The sequence below is a fragment of the Dama dama genome, chromosome 22, assembly GCF_033118175.1.
Source record: "Dama dama isolate Ldn47 chromosome 22, ASM3311817v1, whole genome shotgun sequence".
Lineage (NCBI taxonomy): Eukaryota > Metazoa > Chordata > Mammalia > Artiodactyla > Cervidae > Dama > Dama dama.
The window spans coordinates 28,711,909-28,732,564 of record NC_083702.1 but is presented as its reverse complement, the minus strand read 5'-3'; the positions used below and the strand labels follow the sequence as shown (position 1 = coordinate 28,732,564).

Genomic DNA, 20,656 nt, shown 5'->3' with positions numbered 1-20,656 from the left:
TCTTAAATCACAGGGCTTTCTTAAATAAAAAACATTTTAAAAACCAAAAATATATATATTATTAAATGTACATACACCATCAACAACAAAACTTACTGACCAGCCTGTGTGACAGTTTCTACCTTCAAGAAGCTTAGAATCTACACAAATTGAAGACGTAAAATTATATTTCTGGGGATAACCCTGGCAGTCCAGAGGTTAAGACTGTGTTTCCAAAGTGGTAGGCAGGAGTTCAATCCCTGGTTAGGGAGCTAAGATCCCCCCATGCCGTGCAGTGCAACCAGAAAGATTACTTTTTTAAAAAAATATTTCTGAACCATTATTAGTAGGCCAGGATTTTCAACTGTTTTCCAGCATAAATGATCCAGAAATGTGCCATCTTAGATATGAAACGTTATGGCCTTGCAAAACAAAAATCCATGTATTTCATATGTACACAATGGTTTACAGTATTTCCAAGTTTGTTCACATATTCACTCACATCATAAGCCTATAAAGAAGGCAAGACAAGAATTACCCTCTCCAAGAAACTGGTTCTTAGTGGGAATAAGCAATCCTCTCCAAGCTGTGTGCTTAACAGAGGTTAACAGAGCCAAGGTCTGACCCTTGGCCACTTTCCACTTCACCAGAACACTCAGCGGCCAGAGGCTTACAGATATGCACACCGTGGTCACAGGATAAAAAGCATCTCCTCCTGGCCAATTTAACAGGCCTATAATAGGCCTACATCATGTATCATGGAGAACTCCTAAATTTCTAGGTGAATGCACACTGGACTCTCTCCATTGAGCTGTCGACAGGTTAGCACCCCTATTTACACTTATTTTTAAGACACAAGAAAGTAAGGAAAAAATAAGCTTTACTAAGTTGTAAGACACAGACTGACGACAATACATGTATATAATCTGTAAATCAATAGACATATAATGAGAGAATACAACCAAATTTTTTTTTTTTACTTACCAAGGTGCACAACAAAACTATTTTGGAGAGTTCTATTAAGCTAACTGGCTCTGACATCAAAAATACAAATAAGTATAAATGACATAAATCATTAAGGAAAATAGCAAGAGAAGAATAGAGAAAATATATGGAAGAATCAATCTGTAGAAGAGACTCAAACAGGAGACAAACAGTGGGAAAGATGACAAGCGTGGCCAAAACCAAGAACATGCAAATTCAAACAAGATATCACTTTTGTCCACTAGATTCCCTCAAAACTTTAGTCTGGTAACTCCAAGTACTGGCAAGGATACAGGAGATAATAATCCTATATAATGCATGATGCAAGGATAAAATGGTGAAGAGTTTTTGGAAGTTGGCCTAACCACAAAGAGTAAAGCCATAAACCAATCTGAATGTGACTGTCAAAGAGCTCCAATAGTTGGTCCAACTCCAATTCCAAAAGGAATGTAGGGAGTGATGCGCCGTTATCATCTGGGGCGTTCAGATTCATTACGCAGCTTTGCACAATGTGTCACTTTCTACCACTTTCTTATTTTTTGCATGTAACTCCACGAACTTAATGAACAACACTGCTTCTCATTTATCTTATAATTACACATTTCAATATTTTCAGATACTATTTATGGTGTTTAGCAGGGTTTTACCACATTTATCAAAAGCTAAAATACATATACAACCTAACTCAGCAATTTCCACATCTGTTTTATAGGAATATTTTCATATGACCATAAAGTTTATGTATAAATATGTTCACAACAACGGTTTTAGAAACTGAGGGGGGGGAAATGGAAAAACACTACATGTCCAACAATAGGGATGGGTACAGCTAAATAATTAATGAATGTCTTGTAGCTACTGAAAGAATGGTTTTGACTTCTATTAATATGAAGTGATCTAAGATATTAAATAAAAAGGAAAAGTCAAAGACTCATACACATAGGACAAGTTCATCTTGATAAAAATAAACAAATGAATGTACGCCTGGATAGGTATGCAAAGAAAGGGGAGCAGGACAAACACCAAACTACCGATACACAAAACCTCCTCTGGGAAGTCGAGTATGGGGTGAGGGGGACGCTACATTACTGTATCAAAAGCAACAGTAACATTTTCCTATAAGTCTCCCTGGGAATACATAGGTTATAGTGACTACTCTTAAATATTGCCACTGATAATACCAGCTAAATCATATAAGTTAATCCAAAGGTCAAGTTCACAAGTCAGTCAAGCACTTAAAACCACACTGCAAAAAAACTCACAATGCAAATACATATATATGTGAGATTATCTGTCCATCTAGCCATCCACCCACCGACACATATGACCTTGGACACCATTGTAATCACTAATATGGGTACTTGCTCCTCATCGATGAACTCTGCTACAGTTTTTTCACTCAGCAATGGGAAAGAGCAGTCCTGGTGTAAAATATGGATATTTTGCAAATTAATCTAGCACAAGATACCAATAATTGACATCTTATACTTCAGTTGTATTAATTGTGTGAACCCAGGATGAACAAACGCTTAAGACTCAATTTACTCAAGTGCTCCCATGTTTTAAAAATATTTGGGCCTACATGCAAGCTCTTGAATTGCTTTTCATTTTAAGGTTTATAATTTTATTACATAAATTTGTAGATATTAAAGACAGTAAATACACCTCTATACCAACATCCTCACCTAAGCACTTGCAAACATCAACTTGTCATAATATACTTTCCTACTGATCCAGAAGTTACTCTCCAAATTCTTCTGAATACAGTGCTCCAAAGTACTACTGCTAATCAGTTAGAACTGCAATGCTACTCGAAAATTATTTACTATCTCTGGTAGTTCATTACATCAACAGTCTGCGATGAACCACATCTCCTTGTATTCAGAGGCTTGTATAGTTCTCTCCCACTTTTGAGTTTGGCCTTGGTAATGTGACTTGCTCTGACCAACAGGACATGAGCAGGCATAAAACAAGCATAGGTTTTATTACATAAATGCTTATATCCAGTGGCTTGTCTTCTTGGAATATTGCCTCTTAGAAGCCCAGCTGACTTGTTATCAAGCAACTCAAGGTAGACCACTAAGAGATGAGAGGCCACAAGAAGACATTTGGAAATTCCAGCCACCACCAAGTTCCAGCTGAATGTATCTGTATGAGTAACCTCAATGACAGCCCAGGAAACAGAAGAACAGCCTCACTGAGCCCAGTCAACCCAAAGAAAGGTGGGAAATTATAAATCATTGCTGTTTTTAGCTACAAAGTTTTAGGATAGTCAGTTATGTAACAACAGGTAACTGGAAGATAATTCTTGTTCCAAACTATCAGAACTGCTAATAACCCACACAGATTTTCCATCAAATTCTTCAAGAAATACCTTCAAATTTCACCTATCCAATCAGAGTATTTATTGTAGGTGTGGAGAAACAGGGGCACTTTTATACATTCTCATGTACAAAGGGAGATCATAACTTTGTACAAATCTCCTAGAGGGTAACTGGGCAAAATGTTAAGTAATGAACCTTTTAAAAAGCTCATGAGTGAGTGAAGTGAAAGGCACTCAATCACATCCAACTCTTTGGGATCCCATGGACTATACAGTCCATGGAATTCTCCAGGCCAGAATACTGGAGTGGGTAGCCTTTCCCTTTCCAGGGGATCTTCCCAACCCAGGGATCGAACCCAGGTCTCTCATATTGCAGGCAGACTCTTTACCAGCTGAGCCACAAGGGAAGCCCAAGAACACTGGAGTGGGTAGCCGATCCCTTCTCCAGCAGATCTTCCGGACCCAGGAATCGAACCGGGGTCTCCTGCATTGTAGGTGGATTCTTTACCAACTGAGCTACCAGGGAAGCCCCCAAGAGTTCATACCCTACCCCAATAATTCCAAGTCTAGGAAACAAACATGCATGTAAGAGTATTACATAAGATTTTTCTCACAGCAAAAAGTTGGAAGCAGCTGTTTAGTTGCTAAGTCATGCCCGACTCTTTTGAGAACCCAAGGACTGTAGCCCTCCAGGCTCCTCTGTCCATGGGACTCTCCAGGCAAGAATATTGGAGTGGGTTGCCATTTCCTTCTCCAGGGGATCTTCCCAACCCAGGAATCGAACCTGAGTCTTCTGCATTGGCAGGCGGATTCTTTACCACTGAGCCACCAAGGAAGCCTCATAGCCATATAAAAATAAGATGATTAAACTATTATACATTCATAAGACAGACTTCAATTAATAAAAAATCTTCAAATGAATAAATATATAATGACATGAGGATACACAATATAACCTTAATGAAAACAGCATTCAACACAGTATTAGCAATAAGACCCAAATCTTTAAAAATATTTATGCATATGTGCTGAAATATTAATAGAAATTCTCTCTGCATAATGGGACTGGGTGATTTTTATTTTCTCTTTTATACTTTTCGGTTTTTTTTCCAAATGTTCTATAATAAAAATGCATTACTTCTATAATCAGAAAGAAACACTTAACATTATAAAACAGGTTGGAAAAAAAAGCGCACACACTTAAGATGGATTTGGAATCATTCTCTGACATTTCTTTACTAAATTTTTTTAAATGCCATCATTATTAGATGCATCTATATTCTGTGGTAGAACAGATTTTTCAAAGTAAATGTAGTACCACAGATGAATTTTCAGAGAAAAAAACTGACACTAGGTTTAACATGTTACTTTCCTTGCACCATTGCGCTGTACTATGGAAAATGAGCAAGGAGTAATTCCTTGTGTTTTCTGAAGACTGGGCCATACTGTCCCATTTGACTGAGTTTTAAATTTTAGGTTGAACAGCTTTATTGTAAACATTTAATAAAATGGGTATTATACACACCTTCAATCAAATTCAGCAAAAGCCGATGGAATTAACTCAAATATGAAGACTAAAGCAATGTTTCATCTCAGAGGCAAATTCTCTTTTGAGGACCATATCTATCCCAAAGAAATAACATGTGTAAAGAATCTTAGTCACTTGGAAGGGATGGAGGGAAAGAATGTGTAGAACACCCATGGGATGTATATAGTAAGCAAGTTTGGGTAGCATTACTCAAGGACTGACACTGTGTGGGAATTATGAGTGGCCAGTGACTTCAGAACCAGAGGGAATCCCTGGTGCGCTCCAGCAGGGTGGGGTTTTGACCACAGTGAGACTGTACTACCACTTGTACTAAATCCAAGTTGGTTTCCTCAATCCCCCTTGCTCAAGGCAGCCAGGACCGGATTGGTTTCTATGGCTTCATCCTCAGAATTTAACACTTGCTCTCCGTTCTCCCAGGTCCAGGCCTGAATCACCCTGTGTGCATCTTCAGCTACTCCCTCTTCATCGGAAGGCAGAAAGCGGCCTTGCAATCACTGATCCTATCACTTCTTAGAAGCCTGCAGATGCCCAAGTTCATGGCCTTCCTGGCCTTTAGCACTGTGCCCTGTATACCAGGGAGGAGGGGTAGTCTCTGATCATGCAGCCTTTCACACCCCGACTTCCCGCGTGAACCTGGCCTTCCTCTCTTATCGCACAGCTCCTCGGAAGGCTGGCTGATAGTATTATAATCTCAGCTTCAGCTAAGGACAGAAAATGACTGAAGACCAGAGGACCAGTCTTCACTCTAGCAGTGGGCATGGGATACAAGACAGTCAAAGTCCCTAAGATTTTTTATTGGGGAACAGAGAAGAAACCTTATCTTTTGATTTAAACAGCTGAAAGAATGTAATCTGGGGCTGTGGGCAGCCAATTTCCTGGTTAAGTGGAGAAAAGCTTTCTCAAGTGAAAAAAGGTGGGTACGAAAGGGCCTTGAAGGACTCATTTGTGTCACTCCTGAATTAACATGCGAGAAGAGCTGGCTTTCGCTTATAATAGTCGGCTTTGGGTCACTGACAATTGCAACAGGATGAATCCTAACCTGGTGACAAATGAGAAGCAGGAAAATGTCCTGGGATGTTCAGATTTCCTTTTCCTACCATCTGTAATAGGTCTTCATTTCAAATATCTCACTGCCTATTATGTGTCGGATGCCGGAAACGATTATGACACAGTCTCTGCCTCCGAAGAGTTAACAGCCTAGAGGAGCGCTCCCCAACCTTTTTGGTACCAGACACAGGTTTTGCGGAAGACAGTTTTCCCATGGACAGGGACAGGGGGGATGGTTTCGGGATAAGTCGAGCTCAGGTTGGGTTCACGCTCCTGAAAGACTCTAATGCCACCATGGACAGGTGATGGAGCTCAAGGTGGTAATGCAAGCAATGGGGAGCACCTGTAAATACAGATGAAGCTTCGCTGGTTGGCCTGCCTCTCACCTCCCGCCGTGCAGCCCAGTTCCTAACAGGGGACCCCTGGTCTAGAGGGGTCCTCTTAGTGCTTCTGGAATTACTGGCCATTTCAAAGAATAATTCCCAAGTAGCCAGGAGGTACTTCTAAAGAACCAAGGACTTCCCCAGGTGACTCTGACACATGTGTGACCTACACCTCATGAGGCCCACCTTCTACTTCTTTCTGGCCTTCCTAGGATCCACTGAGTTCAGTCTCTAAGTGGACTCTACCTGCTTTACTCATACTACTCCTGATAGCACAGACTCCAGTATTTCCCCCGTTCTCCAAATCACAGTAGGTTGAACTGTCAACATTTCTAAGTGGAAACAGCATGGTCACTGCCAAGGTCCATTTCCCAACAAGCCTCACAGGTCCCTGCATTATCTTGGCTTCATCCTGGTTCTGGTCCCTCAGCTGGGCTTCTGAGCAGATCCTACCTGTGTCTTGGAGGAAAATCACATAAGCCACACCCAAGAAACAACCGATTTCCTAATTCATACTGGGATAGACAGACGGTCATATAATGAGGATATTTAAATTTCACAAAGAGCCACATTATAAGGCTTTTGAATAGCATGGAATTAAGATCACTGTCATCATCAAAACTCACCAAGAAATATTTATTGAGGAAGTATTATGAGAAAGGTTTAAGCTGAGGGATGGAAAATATAGCTATAAACAAGCTGCTTTTCCTGAAGGCTACCTACCATGAGTGTATATAGGCAAACAGGTATTAACCAAGCATTGGCTTGATTTTAAAATGTGGTTTTTCAATGTACTACTTCTGAAATAAGGATAAAAGGGTTTATTTAATATGGTTATCTCTCTCTCTCCCCCCTGAAAAGCTGTTATTATTAAATCAGTGGTACTGATAACTACTGGGAGCTTAAAAGAAATATGGTGGTTATAGGAGTAAGTATTTCATCATAATCCTGTTAAGTGTTAAAAAGAAATATAAGGAGAGAATCTGACAAGGGGCAGAACTTATGTTGGAGGGGCTCCACTAAGTCTCCCCAAAGTCTCATCTAACACAACAGTCAGACTGACCCTTTCAAAGGGCGAAATCAGACCACACTTTTCCTCTGCTCAGACCTGCGACAGGCCCACATCACCCCATGTTAACAGCCAATTACACCAACCAATGAGGCCCCACACAACCTGACTGCACTGGTTTTTTTTTCCCACATCCATTCTTCTACACTCTTCTCCTGATCCTCCACATCTAGCTCTAATTTTTTTTTTCTTACAGCACTTATATATGCTTACATACCGCAAAACTTATTTATCAAGGTTATATTTTCTTTGTCTGATATTCCCTCCCCCACCATCCCACTCCCCAGAAGGGTAGAGTTTGGGGGGTATATTTTGTTTAATGATGTGTCCTATTCACTAAGGCATGTAATTATGAGTTCAAAATGTACTGAAGAATTGGAAGAAACAATGTGTTGGTGAATGACTAGGTAACTGGAAGACCGTGCCCCTGGGACTGAAATAATAGTTAAACTCATAATTAATCACAGTCAGCTTAGCCTTGCTCTCCAGTAGACAGCACAGGGTAACTTCTGTTGCAGTGTTTCTCCTTTTTCCTAAATTCCACTTCACATCGACCCTACCCCAAGTCTTTCATTGGCTACAACAACACTGTTACTCAGGTCACAGTCCAATCTCAAGCCCAGATGCTATTAATTCTTCATCTCTCAGGTGACTTGTGCTGCTCTGTTCTGATCACTCTGTGGGGTTTCACAGCTGAGCTTCAAGGTTTACTCCTTACGTTTGTGAGAAAGGCCTCTTCCATACTAGGCCAATTCCTCACAATACATCTGCTCAAAGCATCATGCACACGTCATAACGTTTATCAGTCTATGGCTGTACATTTGTGATTATGTTACCACTGTCTCTCCCACTAATTTAACTATAAGCTCTATAAGAGCAAGGTCCATGTCTGTTTCATTCATAAAACCTAAAGTGTTCAGCACACAGTGCTCGCTAAGTATTTGCTGAATGAGTTATTGGATGAAGGAATATAACAGTGCTGGCTTGGATCTACATATATTATTTGGAGATAAAGCAGCTGAGACAACATTTTAAGGGGTAGAGGGTGTGTTTCTTATTCATGAGGGGGAATAGAAAATAATGTTGGGAGTCCTTTGGAAAGGCTAGATTTTAGCCACCTAAAATGTGATGTCCTTTTTGAGGTAAGCAGCTCAAAAAGCAAACCATCATTAACACCTCTACCTAGAGCTCCCCCCAACCACCAACCCCCTTATTCTGGTCAAGGGTCCCAATCATTCTTGTAGCCACTCAGACACAAAGGCCTTTAAGTAACTTTTGACCTCTCTTTCTCTGACAACCTCCCAGCTCACCAAGACTCCCAAGTCCTGTCAACTCCTCTTTAATAACTTTGATCAATGGCCTCCTTTCTTTCCATTCCCGCTGCTACCAACTTCCTTCCAGCACTAACTCCCAGATTACAGCCACAGACCCAGAAAGGGACCCCTCCATTCCACGTTTTGCCCCTCTCTAAGCCATGCTGCCTGCATTAAAATCTCTCTTAAAACCTTCACCTACAGTATTAATGCTATACCAAAAAAAAAAAAAAAAAAACCCCACCTGCAGTGGCTTGCCTAGAAATGAAAATCTCAGCCTTACATTCAAAGACCAGACACAATATAGCTCCAAACAGAATTCCTAGTCTGACTTCCCATTATCCTAGCATTTTTTCTAACCACCTACCAGCAGGGTAGTTATCACTATTCATCACTATTCAACCCCTCAAAACCTATTGACCAGTATTTCTTTAATAGAATCTCGGAATTTGGTCATTTCTTTACATCCACTCGAGAATGCTGGTGCTGGGCACTATTCTAGGTATTTGGTGTACATGTGAATTCCAGCCATGCCATGAAGGCCTAACTCAACTCCTGCCTCTTCCTTCACGCCTTTCCCCGTCAACCTGGCCCTAAGTAAGTTTCTTCTTCCTTCTCTGACTTCTTAGGATGCCATTTGAGTGACAACCAGCATCACTTTTATATGAACTCCAATTTGCTAATAGCTATACATGTCACTTTTCATCATTTAACCCCAACTTATACATATCTTTATAGAAAAGAGAAAAAGTCCCAGGAGAGAGTATTTGCCCACAAGCGCTGAGAAACCCCTTGTCTTTGTAGGACAGACAGAGATACCTAAACAGGAATGTTTACATCCTACCAGTTTCTGTGGCCTCCGATTCCTTGACGCTTCCAACCAGTGCCTTCCCTACTCCCCTTTCCTTCATCCTTCCTAAACTACACCAGCTTTGACAATCAGAAATACAAACCAAGAAAGAGATCCATCCCCACAAAGGGGAAATCACTTGAGAAATCCCGAAGGGGCTCTCCAAATGCAGTGACTTGCACTGTGGGGACCCCTCTGGTCCTACCCCAATGAACTCCTCTGGAGGCTGGAGGCCAGCAGGATCAGCACAGACACCACTTACCAGGGGCTCACCAGATGCTGGCATTAAGCTATATGCAGGCACTACAAGAAGACGCTGAGCAGGCCTGGTCCTGAGCAATGGTCCTGGGACTAAAAAGGACTGATATCCCATGATAAAATTCTTATCCCACTCTTGAAACCCTAAATACACTTTATCACTGAAACATTTATGGGAAACTTTCCTAATCTGTCACAAAACACTCTGCTTTTCCTTTATGAGGATGCCATTTTAAAATGTGCTCCAGTTTTTTCAAACAACCCAACTGCACTGGGTCTTCCTGCTGTGCAGGCTTTCTCTAGTTGCGGTGAGTAGGAGGTACTCTAGTTGCAGTGCACGGGCTTCTCGTTGCAGGGGCTTCTCCTGTTGGGGAGCACGGCCTTAGTTGCCCCAAGGCGTGTCAAATCTTCCCGGACCAGGGATCGAACCTGCATGTGTCCTTTCACTGACTGGAGAGTTCTTAACCACTGGACCACCAGGGAAATCTCATTTTTTGTTTCCATGTCTATTTTTCCTAGTAAGACTGTATGCTCCAGGAAAACCTCAGCGGAGTCACCAAATACCTAGAATAGTGCCCAGCATCAGCACTCTCGAATGGATGTAAAGAAATGACCAAATTCTGAGATTCTATTAAAAAAATACTGGTCAATAGGTTTTGAGGGGTTAAACGAGCTTTCATGTGCCTCCTAACCTACCTACTAACCTAGGGGGCTTCCCAGGTGGCTGAGTGGAATCCGCCTGCCCACACAGGAGATGCAGGTTCGATCCTGAGTCAGGAAGATCCCCTGAAGAAGGAAATGGCAACCCAACTTCAGTATTCTTGCCTGGAAAAGCCCATGGGCAGAGGAGATTGGTGGGCTACAGTCCATAGAATCGCAAAGAGTTGGACATAACTGAGCGAGTGAGCACACACATACTAACCTATCCACTGTACTTGTTTCTTTGAAATGATCTCTATTTCCAAGCAATCTATTTATGGAGGGACACATACCATAGATCTGTTTATAGTGCTCTGTATTTTTAGGTCTAAAAGAGTCTTAGCCCAGAGACCTCAATTTGAATGATAGTGACTAATAGTGAAGCTATAAGACCTACAACAGGCCTTTAACCTCTTTAAGCTTCAGTTTCGTCATGAAAAAGGGTGCATGGGGAGGAGAGGGGAAAGGTAAAAAAAGGCTACTTTGAGTATTAAATTCATCGAATGCTGTGTTGAAGTGCCTCACACTAGGAGTCCATGGTCCCCACACCATCTCCCTTTAATACTCCACATGCTTTTCTCTATACCACAGTTGAAGGTTGAAACCAAAGTTCATTGTTATGCTGTACCTAACAAATTAGCATAAAGTGCTTCATACACAGAAGGATTACTCATTCCAAATACTGTTATGGATATGGAAAAGATGTACAATGTCCATGAATTGTTCTGTAACATGATGTTGCCACACCCAATTAGAATATTATAGTAGGGCCATACCAAACAATTTTAAATATCAAACACACTGCAATATATTCTCACATTCTCATGGCAGCTATGTTCCCTGTCTTCACTCATAGTTTGAGTTGTGATAATCTATGAAGAAACAGATTTTCTTCTCACTTGCAACTTTAAATGGCTATTTCATACTAGAATTCCCCTCACTGCAGATTAGTTTGAAATTCTAAGCACACATTAGATCCAACTATAGCAGATACTGAAATGAAACTTCATTAGTCAAAAAAAATCAAACACTGCTCTATTTGCATATCTAAGTTCAATTTTCAGAACTTTAAATTTAAAATCAAGGAAAAAAGCAATATGAAAATATAACCTCACAAAATTTACATACTACTCTATGACCCTGCAAAGACATTTTTTGATCCCCAAACCTGTCACATAAGACAATGACCTCTAGATAACTAGAACAAAGTTGCTCACTATTCAGAGAACATTGTTTTAAGATTTACTTAGCACTTTAAATTAACCATCTTAAAGCTTTGAAGCACAAAGTAACAGTCAATGACACATACATTTTAAGCTACCATGACCTGTCATTACAGAGTCATTAAGTAATATTTTCAAGGAGTAAGCAGAAAGCTTTATAACCTTCAAATACATGACTATCTTCTGCACTTTAAGCGGAGTTATTTGAATATTTAAAGCTGTACTTCATAAATTATAAAAATCACCAGCAACTTTCAGCATTCTTTCCCAAAAATAAAAAGCATGAATTAACTGTTAAAAAGCAATATGGAAACAATAATCAAATTCAGACTCTGTGTATATGTATTTACACACACATGCAATAAAATAATTTAGAGGCTGGCTAGCTTAAGGCAAACTTTCTTCATCAAAAAATAAACCTAAATATTTATTGTTACAATAAAGAATTAATTTTCAAATTCTAACATTTTTCTGGCCAAAGTGATTTAAAGTAAAATACCTTCTCTTTATATTCTGTTTCCTAACTGTAAACTTTCATGAAAGAACCAATTTCAAAAATTGTGTACAGTAAACTGATTATCCAGCTCAAATCTATACAACTCTTAACTCTGATCCGCCCCTCTGTTGACATTAGTGAGCGCTCTCAACCGTACACACACAACTCTCCCACTGTGGCAACAGAAAAAGAGGGAAGACACACAGCTTTGGCTCCACTTAGACTTATCTATGGTTATCTACATACAGCTTAAAGACAGAGATTAAATAGTTAAGCAGGATCTGAAAGCTAAGTAACTTTCCACATTTCCCAAACTATCTCTTCTTTGGCACTCTGAGTGCATTATTCTGTAGAAAACTGTAAATTGCCAGAACCATATAAAATTCAAAGAAATGTGAAAGTTGGCTGGAACCGAGAAGTCGCCCTTTCCAGCCCGCCTAATTTAAAGATGTGAAGACTGAGCTCCACTGTCTTAGAGGGTCAAGGCCACAGTCCCACCTTCCTTCTGCTCTTCTTACTGCCCACAGGAATGCAGGTGTGGACATTAAAGCATCGATACAATCCAAAGATAAATTCTTCTTGGCCATCTGCCATTCTGAACCACCACCACCACCATTTATTCTGAAGAGAATTTGAGAGTTAAATGTACTTCACGTGGTAATTAAAGTAGAAACAACTCCAGTTCTTGGTCTCCCTTCTTGCTCTGGGAGCCTCCCAGGAACACAGGATTAGGAATAACAAGATGATCAATGGGTCTTTTATCTGCCTTTCATCTTCTCTTGTGAACAAAACCCACCCTGCTCACTCCATCACCTCTTTATACTATAATCTGGTCAATAACCTCCTTTCTTCATCTAACATAGAACCCACAGTGAAAAATACATCCACCAACAGCCATCACTTTCCTACGGCAAACTCCTATCCTTTCTCCTACTCTGAACATTCTAAATATAGTTCACATCCCGGCTGTTTCTCATCTTGCTGTCTTTGCAGACTCCTAAGTTCCAAAGGCATGTTTCTGTTGTTTTATTATGTGGTGTGACAAGGAAAAGAGTTCTTCTGACGACAACCACAATTAAAATGAGATTCAGACATGCTAACATGTGCAAAAGCACTCTGCAAACTGTGAAGTTTCAGATATGAGCAGTGCCCCTAGTACACGACAATAATCAAGCACCCCTAATTGCTCATAACAACACAAGAAGGTAAAAGGTTTTGAGGAAATGACAGCCCACATTAGAGATTTAACTGATTTAAAAGAAATTAGTCTTCTGATACAACCCAGAAAGGAAAAACAGTAGCACCTAACATTCAGCAAATCACGTATTTCTCAATGGTTGTTTTAAGCTTCTACTTAAAAGAAGTTTAGAGGTTTAATGAATGTATATTTCTAAAACGTGCTCAACTTTAGAACAAATTACCTTCCTAAAGTAAATTCTTTATTGCTACCTTTGGACACAACGATTGGCTGTCTACCAATACACATGATGAAAACCGACTAGCTTAAAAATACATGTAGAATTAAAGTCAAATTATTACACCTTTCTGAATGCGGTCCTTATGTGCCTGAGAAACTTAGGCATGACACAAACAAGATTCTAATTTGTTTAAGTCAACATAAAAGAAACTCTAATCAAAAGGGCTAGTGAAACAAAAGAAAACTCGGTCTTTTCTAACAGCTTAGTTCTAAATTAAAAATACATATTTGGCCTGCACAGAGTAATTTTTTGCACTGCCAAATAAACATTCATCTAAGGATGAATACATCCACCAAAATTTAAATAATATTGAGAATATAGTGTTACTCCTATTCTGTAAGATCAGCAAGGCTTAATGTACAGCGGTTAAAATTATACTGGATACAAATAAACGAACTCCATCCAAAAAAAGCTGTCTTCGGAAATATCAATATTTTGTCCAAAAAAAAAAAAAGAAGAATCCCTTTCATGACAATACAAACTCACTTTAATTCAGGATGAAAAAGAACTCTAAAGAAAACAGTTGGTGACTCTGCACTTTACTCATGCCTTTGTTTTTTAGGCCATCTAATGATGCATAGCACAATCTCCAAATAAAAGATGCAAATCAAACATATCCAGGGAAGGACCACATCATGAAACTGTTCTCCATTCCTGTATCTTCATTCTGCTTTCTCCATTTCTACAGCATAGCTAATATCTGTATGTTTCCCTTAATATTTTATAAAAAAGTCATTCTAAAAAAGATGTTTAAGCCATGTAGATAATTATAATTTAATGAGGTATGGCATCATCTTTAAAATGGCACTCAGTAAAATGCCTTATTGGGCTGGACGAAGCAGAGGTACCTTAAGCTAGGTATCTGTTATTATTAATAAGCCAATGACATCTCAACCAAATTTCATAGTTAAGTATTCTCCTTCAAGCCTCAGTTCCTTAAAATGAAACAAAAAATTTTAAAACAAGCTCTTAAGTAAACAGTTTCTAAGATAAAACCACCTTTATGTTCCCCTGAAAGATAAAAAATTTTTTCTACATAATGTTGACCTCAAACTGGTGCATCTGTCTTCAAGCACTGTCAAGTTAACAGTTAACAGAAACTATTTCAATATTCTATAAAATTAATTTAAAGATTAGGACTGGTCATTTGTCTTTACGTGCTACTGAAAGCCTTTTATTCAAACACAAATGCAGTAAAACATTTAGATATGAAACTTTGAAACTCAGCTCTATTTACATAAACTGAGGCAAATTACAAACAATGCTCCCACAGATGTTTGTGAAATATTCCTTATTTGTTTTTACTTTCAGCCCTGTCACTATCCATCAAACTGTAACCTAGCTTTACATCACTTTCACTACTTATTAATAGCTCTGGTCAAAATACACATGAATAGAATTCACTTAAAAAGAATAAAGGTAACAAGCTAAAGACAAACTACTAAATCACTCAAGAATATATATAGAAGCGCCAAAAATATAACTGTAGCCATAAATGATCTAACTGCTAAATCAATGAATGCCCAGGCAAATAACGTAAGAAAACTGAGTGTTGTCTTTTACCTCAAATTCCAACACTCATGAAGCATAAAATCAAAAATATATAATAAACCTTAAGAAATCATGATTGTACCCCAACATACAACCAAAGGTTAATCACAAAATCTGAATTACCAAGGGAAAAAAATCATAATTAAAAAGACTCACTTTATATAGTATCTTGCACCTTCAAAAGTATATGCTTCTTCCCAGCCAGTTGGCAAATCTAAAAAACATGTATTTCACAATCAGTATTACTTCAACAGAACAGCATAGTAAGTTTCAAACCATTTTAATTATTTCTTTTCACGATCAGTGATTTTCATCTATTAAGTTTCTAATCCCACCCCAAAAAAAAAGCATTAGACTGGTAGTAAGATTCATAGTAGATACATCATCATTTTTGGGAAATGACAATTCATATGTAATGCTACCAGAAAACTATCAACCACATTAGAGATTATCTAGCAGAATTATACACTTTGATCAGAGTGGAGAGGAAAAAAAGCCAAGGGATGTCTTCTAATCCCAAGTAAATACCCATGAACAGCAGGCCAAAATACCCCCCAAAACCAAAGAAAAAGGCTGTGCATAAAAGGTAACACCCACTTCTTCCTAAGGATGTTGAGTCTATTTAAGACCACACCTTTCAGCTACATAAGTGAATCCATCCGGAAGTGTCAGTGATGAGAGAGAACTTCCTAAGTATTTAATTAAGGGGAATGAAATCTGACATCACATGCTTTATACATGTGTGTTCCTACAGACCTGGCTTTCAGAGATGTGAAGTTTCAAGTCATAAACCTGGCAAGAATGCAGGTGAAAGATGGTAACATTCTGTGCTTGCAAATTACTTACAAACGACCAGTGGCTTGGATTTAATCATGATACCACTGAAATAAAAAACCACTGATGTGTGTGCAAAATCAAAGCAAAATAAACCAAACCAGAAAAAAAAAAAAAAAAAATCAAGATCATCTCTCAAAAATCAAATTAACCTGAAATCACAGAATAAAATTTTTCTGACATGTGAATGTTATCAAACCTGGGGAGTAAATACGATAAAAATATGTATTTCACATAGACAAAATAATCATGGACCAATTCCACCAGACGATGAGGCTACATAACCTAAACACCACGTTGTCTTTTGTGGCACAAACCTGTTACTATCCATAACGCAAAGAGGCCATTGAAGTTCACTGTATGTATGCCAAACACCAAAATGTACATTTCAGTCCAAGAGGACACTGAGGAGTTAAGAAATATGACGGCGAATTAGTCAGAAATGCCTTAAAAATGGAACCTCATCATGCTTGCTACACCAGCTTTCTCTTTCCTCCTCCACCTTTTTGCAAATTTGGGGATATTAGTCACTGTGCTGAACTCCAGCATTTAATACAGGAGACAGGCTTGTTCAATAACCTGGCAACTTTAAGAGAGAACCTCGGAGTTGGAGAGGAAATATTCCGGACGACTAGCTCTACAGAGCTTTTCTGAAGCCGGCCTCACCTTCCACCCAAACTGTTCTCAAGCCTTTCCAATCACCAGTAACAGAGGCAGGCCAGGAAGAGGAACACATGTTACGTTTCAAAGGCAAACAAGTTTCAAGAATGTACACAGACTGACAAAAGAAAGCCAGAGCAGCCCCAAAGCTCCAATCTGCTCTTCTCCAGCTCAGCTCACAGGCAGCCTTCAAACCAGCTCCCCAAGGCACCCAGGCACCGAGCTGGTTCCCCGGCGACCCCTTCCAATCGGGGACCCAGGCCCGCACGCGGGACGCCCCTACCCCCACCCCCAGCACGCCCACCGGCTCCGGGCGGCGTGTGCGACCTCGGTGCTGCCGCCGGGGACTTTGAATCGGGCTGGCGGGCAACTGCAGCTGCAAATGCCTCCTCCGGCCCCGGCTGCACGAGGGGAAGAGCCCAGATTTCCCCAGCCGCTCCGGCGCGGGGAACGATCGCAGCACCCCCCGAACTCCCCACCTCCTCCATCAGCCACCTAACCCCCGAGCCCCACCTCGGAGGAGGAAGCCAAGCCGCCCGGGAGGTTGTGGATACGTTCTCCCGGCGGACGGGAGGCAGGATCCCGGGGCTGCACGATGGGAGAGGGAAAGGACTTCCTAAAAGGTGGCAAGGGGGCCGGGGGGCGGCAGGAGGACTCAGGAGTGGCCGCGGGAGGAACTACTCAGGGTCCCAGCTTTCCCGGGAGAGGGGACTGGGCCACCCTACGGGGGTGGGGGGCGGAGGGTGAGCAGTTTGGGATGGGGCAGAGGGCGCCGCGGGCTGGCGGCGATCCGAGGCGGAGGAGAGGGGCGTCCGGAGACTCGAGGGAAGTCCCCCGGCGGGCCCCCCCCCGGCCCCCTCTACCTGCGGCCGCCCCCGCCGGCCTCCGCCCCACCTCGCCGCCTCCCGGGGGACGGCGGCTCGGGGCAGGTAGCGAGGCAGGGAGGCGGGCGGCCGGGGCTCTGCCGCCTCCTCCCGGCGGAGCCCAACTCCTCTCGGGCCCGGCCGGGCTCCGGCGTTACCTGTGCTCTGCCGCCGGTGCCCGGTGACCACGGCCTCGCCGGTGACGGGGTGCAGCCAGGTGGTGCTCTTCGCCTCCTCGCTGCAGGGGGGAGGAGAGAAGCCGAGACGGGGCGTGAGTGGGGGCGCCGTGGGGAGCCGAGGGGGCCGGAGCGGCACCGACCCGCCGCGCTGTCCCGCGGTGGCCAGCCTCCCGCCCCCCTCCGGGCCCCCCGCGCCGGCCCCGGTCCTTTACTTGATGAAGAAGACGCGGCCGCCCCTGGTGATCCCGTAAGTCCAGGAGCGGGGCAGGGAGCAGATCCACTCCAGGTTCAGATCCGCCGCCATGTCTGATCCCCAGCCGCCGCCGCCGCCGCCTTCTCCTGCTGCCGCCGCGGCTGCCGAGGGAGGAGGGAGCGAGCCAGCGAACGAGCAGAGCGAGCGCGGCCGGAGCGCGCCTCCCCGGCCCGGCGCGCCCCCGCGCGCGCCCTACCCCCTCGGGCGGCGCCCGCCCCGCCGCCCGGGCTGGGTCGGGCCCGCGCCGCCGCCCCTCCGCATCCTCCGCGGCCGCCGGCCGGCCGCCCCGCCGCGCGCTCGGGGGATGGGCGAGCGGCGCCGCGCCCCGCGGCCAGACCCCTCCCTCCCGCGCCCCCGCCGCCCGAGCGAAGGTTCCGGGATCGATTTAAAAAAAAAAAAAAAGGCGTTCTGCCCCCGGGGCTTTGCCTAAGGCTTCCCAGCCCCAAGCGCGATTCAAAGAGAGCGTAATCTGAATGCCCCTGATTGCTCTCTCTCTAAAACAACAGAAACACAGCTTCTGAGCTTTGTTTTATAAGAGCTATTGGGGATCTAAGATTTTTCCCTAAAAAAAGAAAAAAATATATACATATGTGTGTGTGTGTATATATATATATATCGCTTTAAAAAGGAAGGCCGTTTTTATTCAAGCACACGGAAGGTTTTTCCTGTTTGTGTTTTGTGTGCCAGATAGCAACGGTTTGACAAGTTGCCACGGACCCACAAATAAGAGTGAATTCAGACTCGACACAACAAGTTTGCCTCTTCCTGGACCCCTTAAATCTTTTAACGTTTTGTGAAATACAAGCTTGTCTTTTTCCCTTACTTTTTAAAAAAGTCAGTTATTTACCAACCTGAATTTCTACTTCCTCCTATCTCCTATAAATTATAATATTAGCTAACTGTACAGAGCCTTCGAAACCGTGTACGTTTTTTAAGTCCTGTGGATAGTACTATAATCCCCATTTTACAGATGGGAAAAATAAAGTTTGAAGAAACTTGCCCAAGCGTCCCCATGGACTGCAGCCCACCAGGCTCCTCTGTCCATGAAATTCTCCAGGCAAGAATACTGGAGTGGATTGCCATTTCCTACTCTAGGGGATCTTCCCAACCCAGGGATCAAACTGGCGTCTCCTGCATTGGCAGGTGGATTCTTTACACCGCGCCACATGGGTAGCCCCCAAGGTCGTAATACTAAGTGACAAAGCCTGTATTTTAACTGACTGTTAAATTTCAAAAGTCCATTTGTATAATCACACTGCTATACTTAAGTCCCACCTTTCCTCTGCCCGCCCACCCTTTTTTGTTGATATTGTTTTGTTTTGTTTTTTAACCAGAGAATGGCAGATTTCTTTGCAACTAAGATCTCCCTTAAGGCCAGTTAAGAGCACTGGCCTCCTCTTATTGTCTCTGATGCTCAGCCACACTTGGAATTGCTTCTGTGTCTTTGCAGCAAGATGGCTCATGCCAACAGGAGTACACAGCTCAATAATAATAATACTTAGTATTCTCATAGCACCTTTTTCTGACCAATTTTGGGGACCTCTGAAGAATTATCTTACTCACATTCCCTAATGCTCAAAGAGGCAAATCTTTTTCAACAGTTAGAGAAACTAAGGCAGGAAAAGGGTAAATGACCTTGGCCAAAGCAAGATCCAGCCACTAAGATGGAGCCTGGATGAAAATGCAGTTTCATTGGACTTTTATCTCTCATCCTCTAATTCCCCAAGGCCATTCTGTCTTTGGTGAAAAGGAGTCTGCAATTACTGCTATAATTTTGCTGTCCATCTGCATACACAGGGGAAAAAAAATAACATCACTTTAATGTTTCTCTCTTTTCAGTTCCTTTGCATTCTCCTCTTTCATTTCATTACTTCTTGACATCTTATCTCCTGCCCAGTCTCTGGAAAAATGAGGTTGTTTTTTTTTTTTAATCAATGAATAACTAGCAGGAAATGTTCTACATTACCATCAGTGGTCACAGGCTGTAACATAGCAAGAAAATCAAGAGGTATTGACTTTATATCGTGCTATCATTATATACTGAAAAATCTAAAGTGAGTCTTTAATATCATAATAATAGCTTTAGAAATCTAATACCTGTTAGTACAGTAGTATCATTTGACTTTTTGACTTCATACTGCTGAGAAGTCATTAAGTTGACCATAGGTTGTATGGAGAGTTCATTTTACATGTGAATCTTTGATTTACAAGATTCATGAATGCAAGGCATATTTCAAAAAGTGATAGAGATTCACTTATAAAAATGTGTATCTTACAAAATCACATTTGCAGTGCTTAAGTAGTAACCTAAAATCTTATATACAATTCCCTATGTCTCAAAATTTAGGAAAGGCAGTAAATAAAGTTAATGACAATATAAAAAAATGAGGCGTATATAAAATGCTCCTGATTTGGAAAAGTAATAGTCCCCGTGGCTTCAGGGAAGTAATTAAAAGCAGCTTCGTACATTAGAATGTGAGGCACTCTGGATAATTTTCGCCCTTAATGAGTAAAGCTATATTCTTTAAATTTTCCTTGAATGTCCTTTCTCTGCAGCTTTATTGCCTTACCCAGGTCTGCTTTACTTTCTATTTGTGTGTACATGTAGGAAGCAAAGAATCATGTCTTCTCCATCACTGAATCCTTCCCAACCTTGAGTCAGTTC

The 20,656-nt window shown here is 41.8% G+C and overlaps 1 protein-coding gene across 3 annotated transcripts in view; it reads right to left on the bottom strand.

Annotated features, from left to right (window-relative positions):
* Nucleotides 1–18,119, bottom strand: part of PLEKHA5 (pleckstrin homology domain containing A5) — a 251,906-nt gene extending 233,787 nt beyond the window's left edge. The window contains exons 1-3 of one of the 3 annotated variants that reach the window (XM_061125099.1): nt 17,951–18,119; nt 17,718–17,797; nt 15,359–15,416 (exon numbers count right to left, since the gene is read on the bottom strand). In XM_061125099.1, the coding sequence (XP_060981082.1) occupies nt 15,359–15,416; nt 17,718–17,797; nt 17,951–18,042 (230 nt within the window). In that variant the 5' untranslated portion in view covers nt 18,043–18,119. The remainder of the gene's footprint in view (nt 1–15,358; nt 15,417–17,717; nt 17,798–17,950) is intronic. The other 2 variants (XM_061125096.1, XM_061125095.1) reach the window with 2 other exon arrangements.
* Between the last annotated feature and the right edge of the window lie 2,537 nt (nt 18,120–20,656).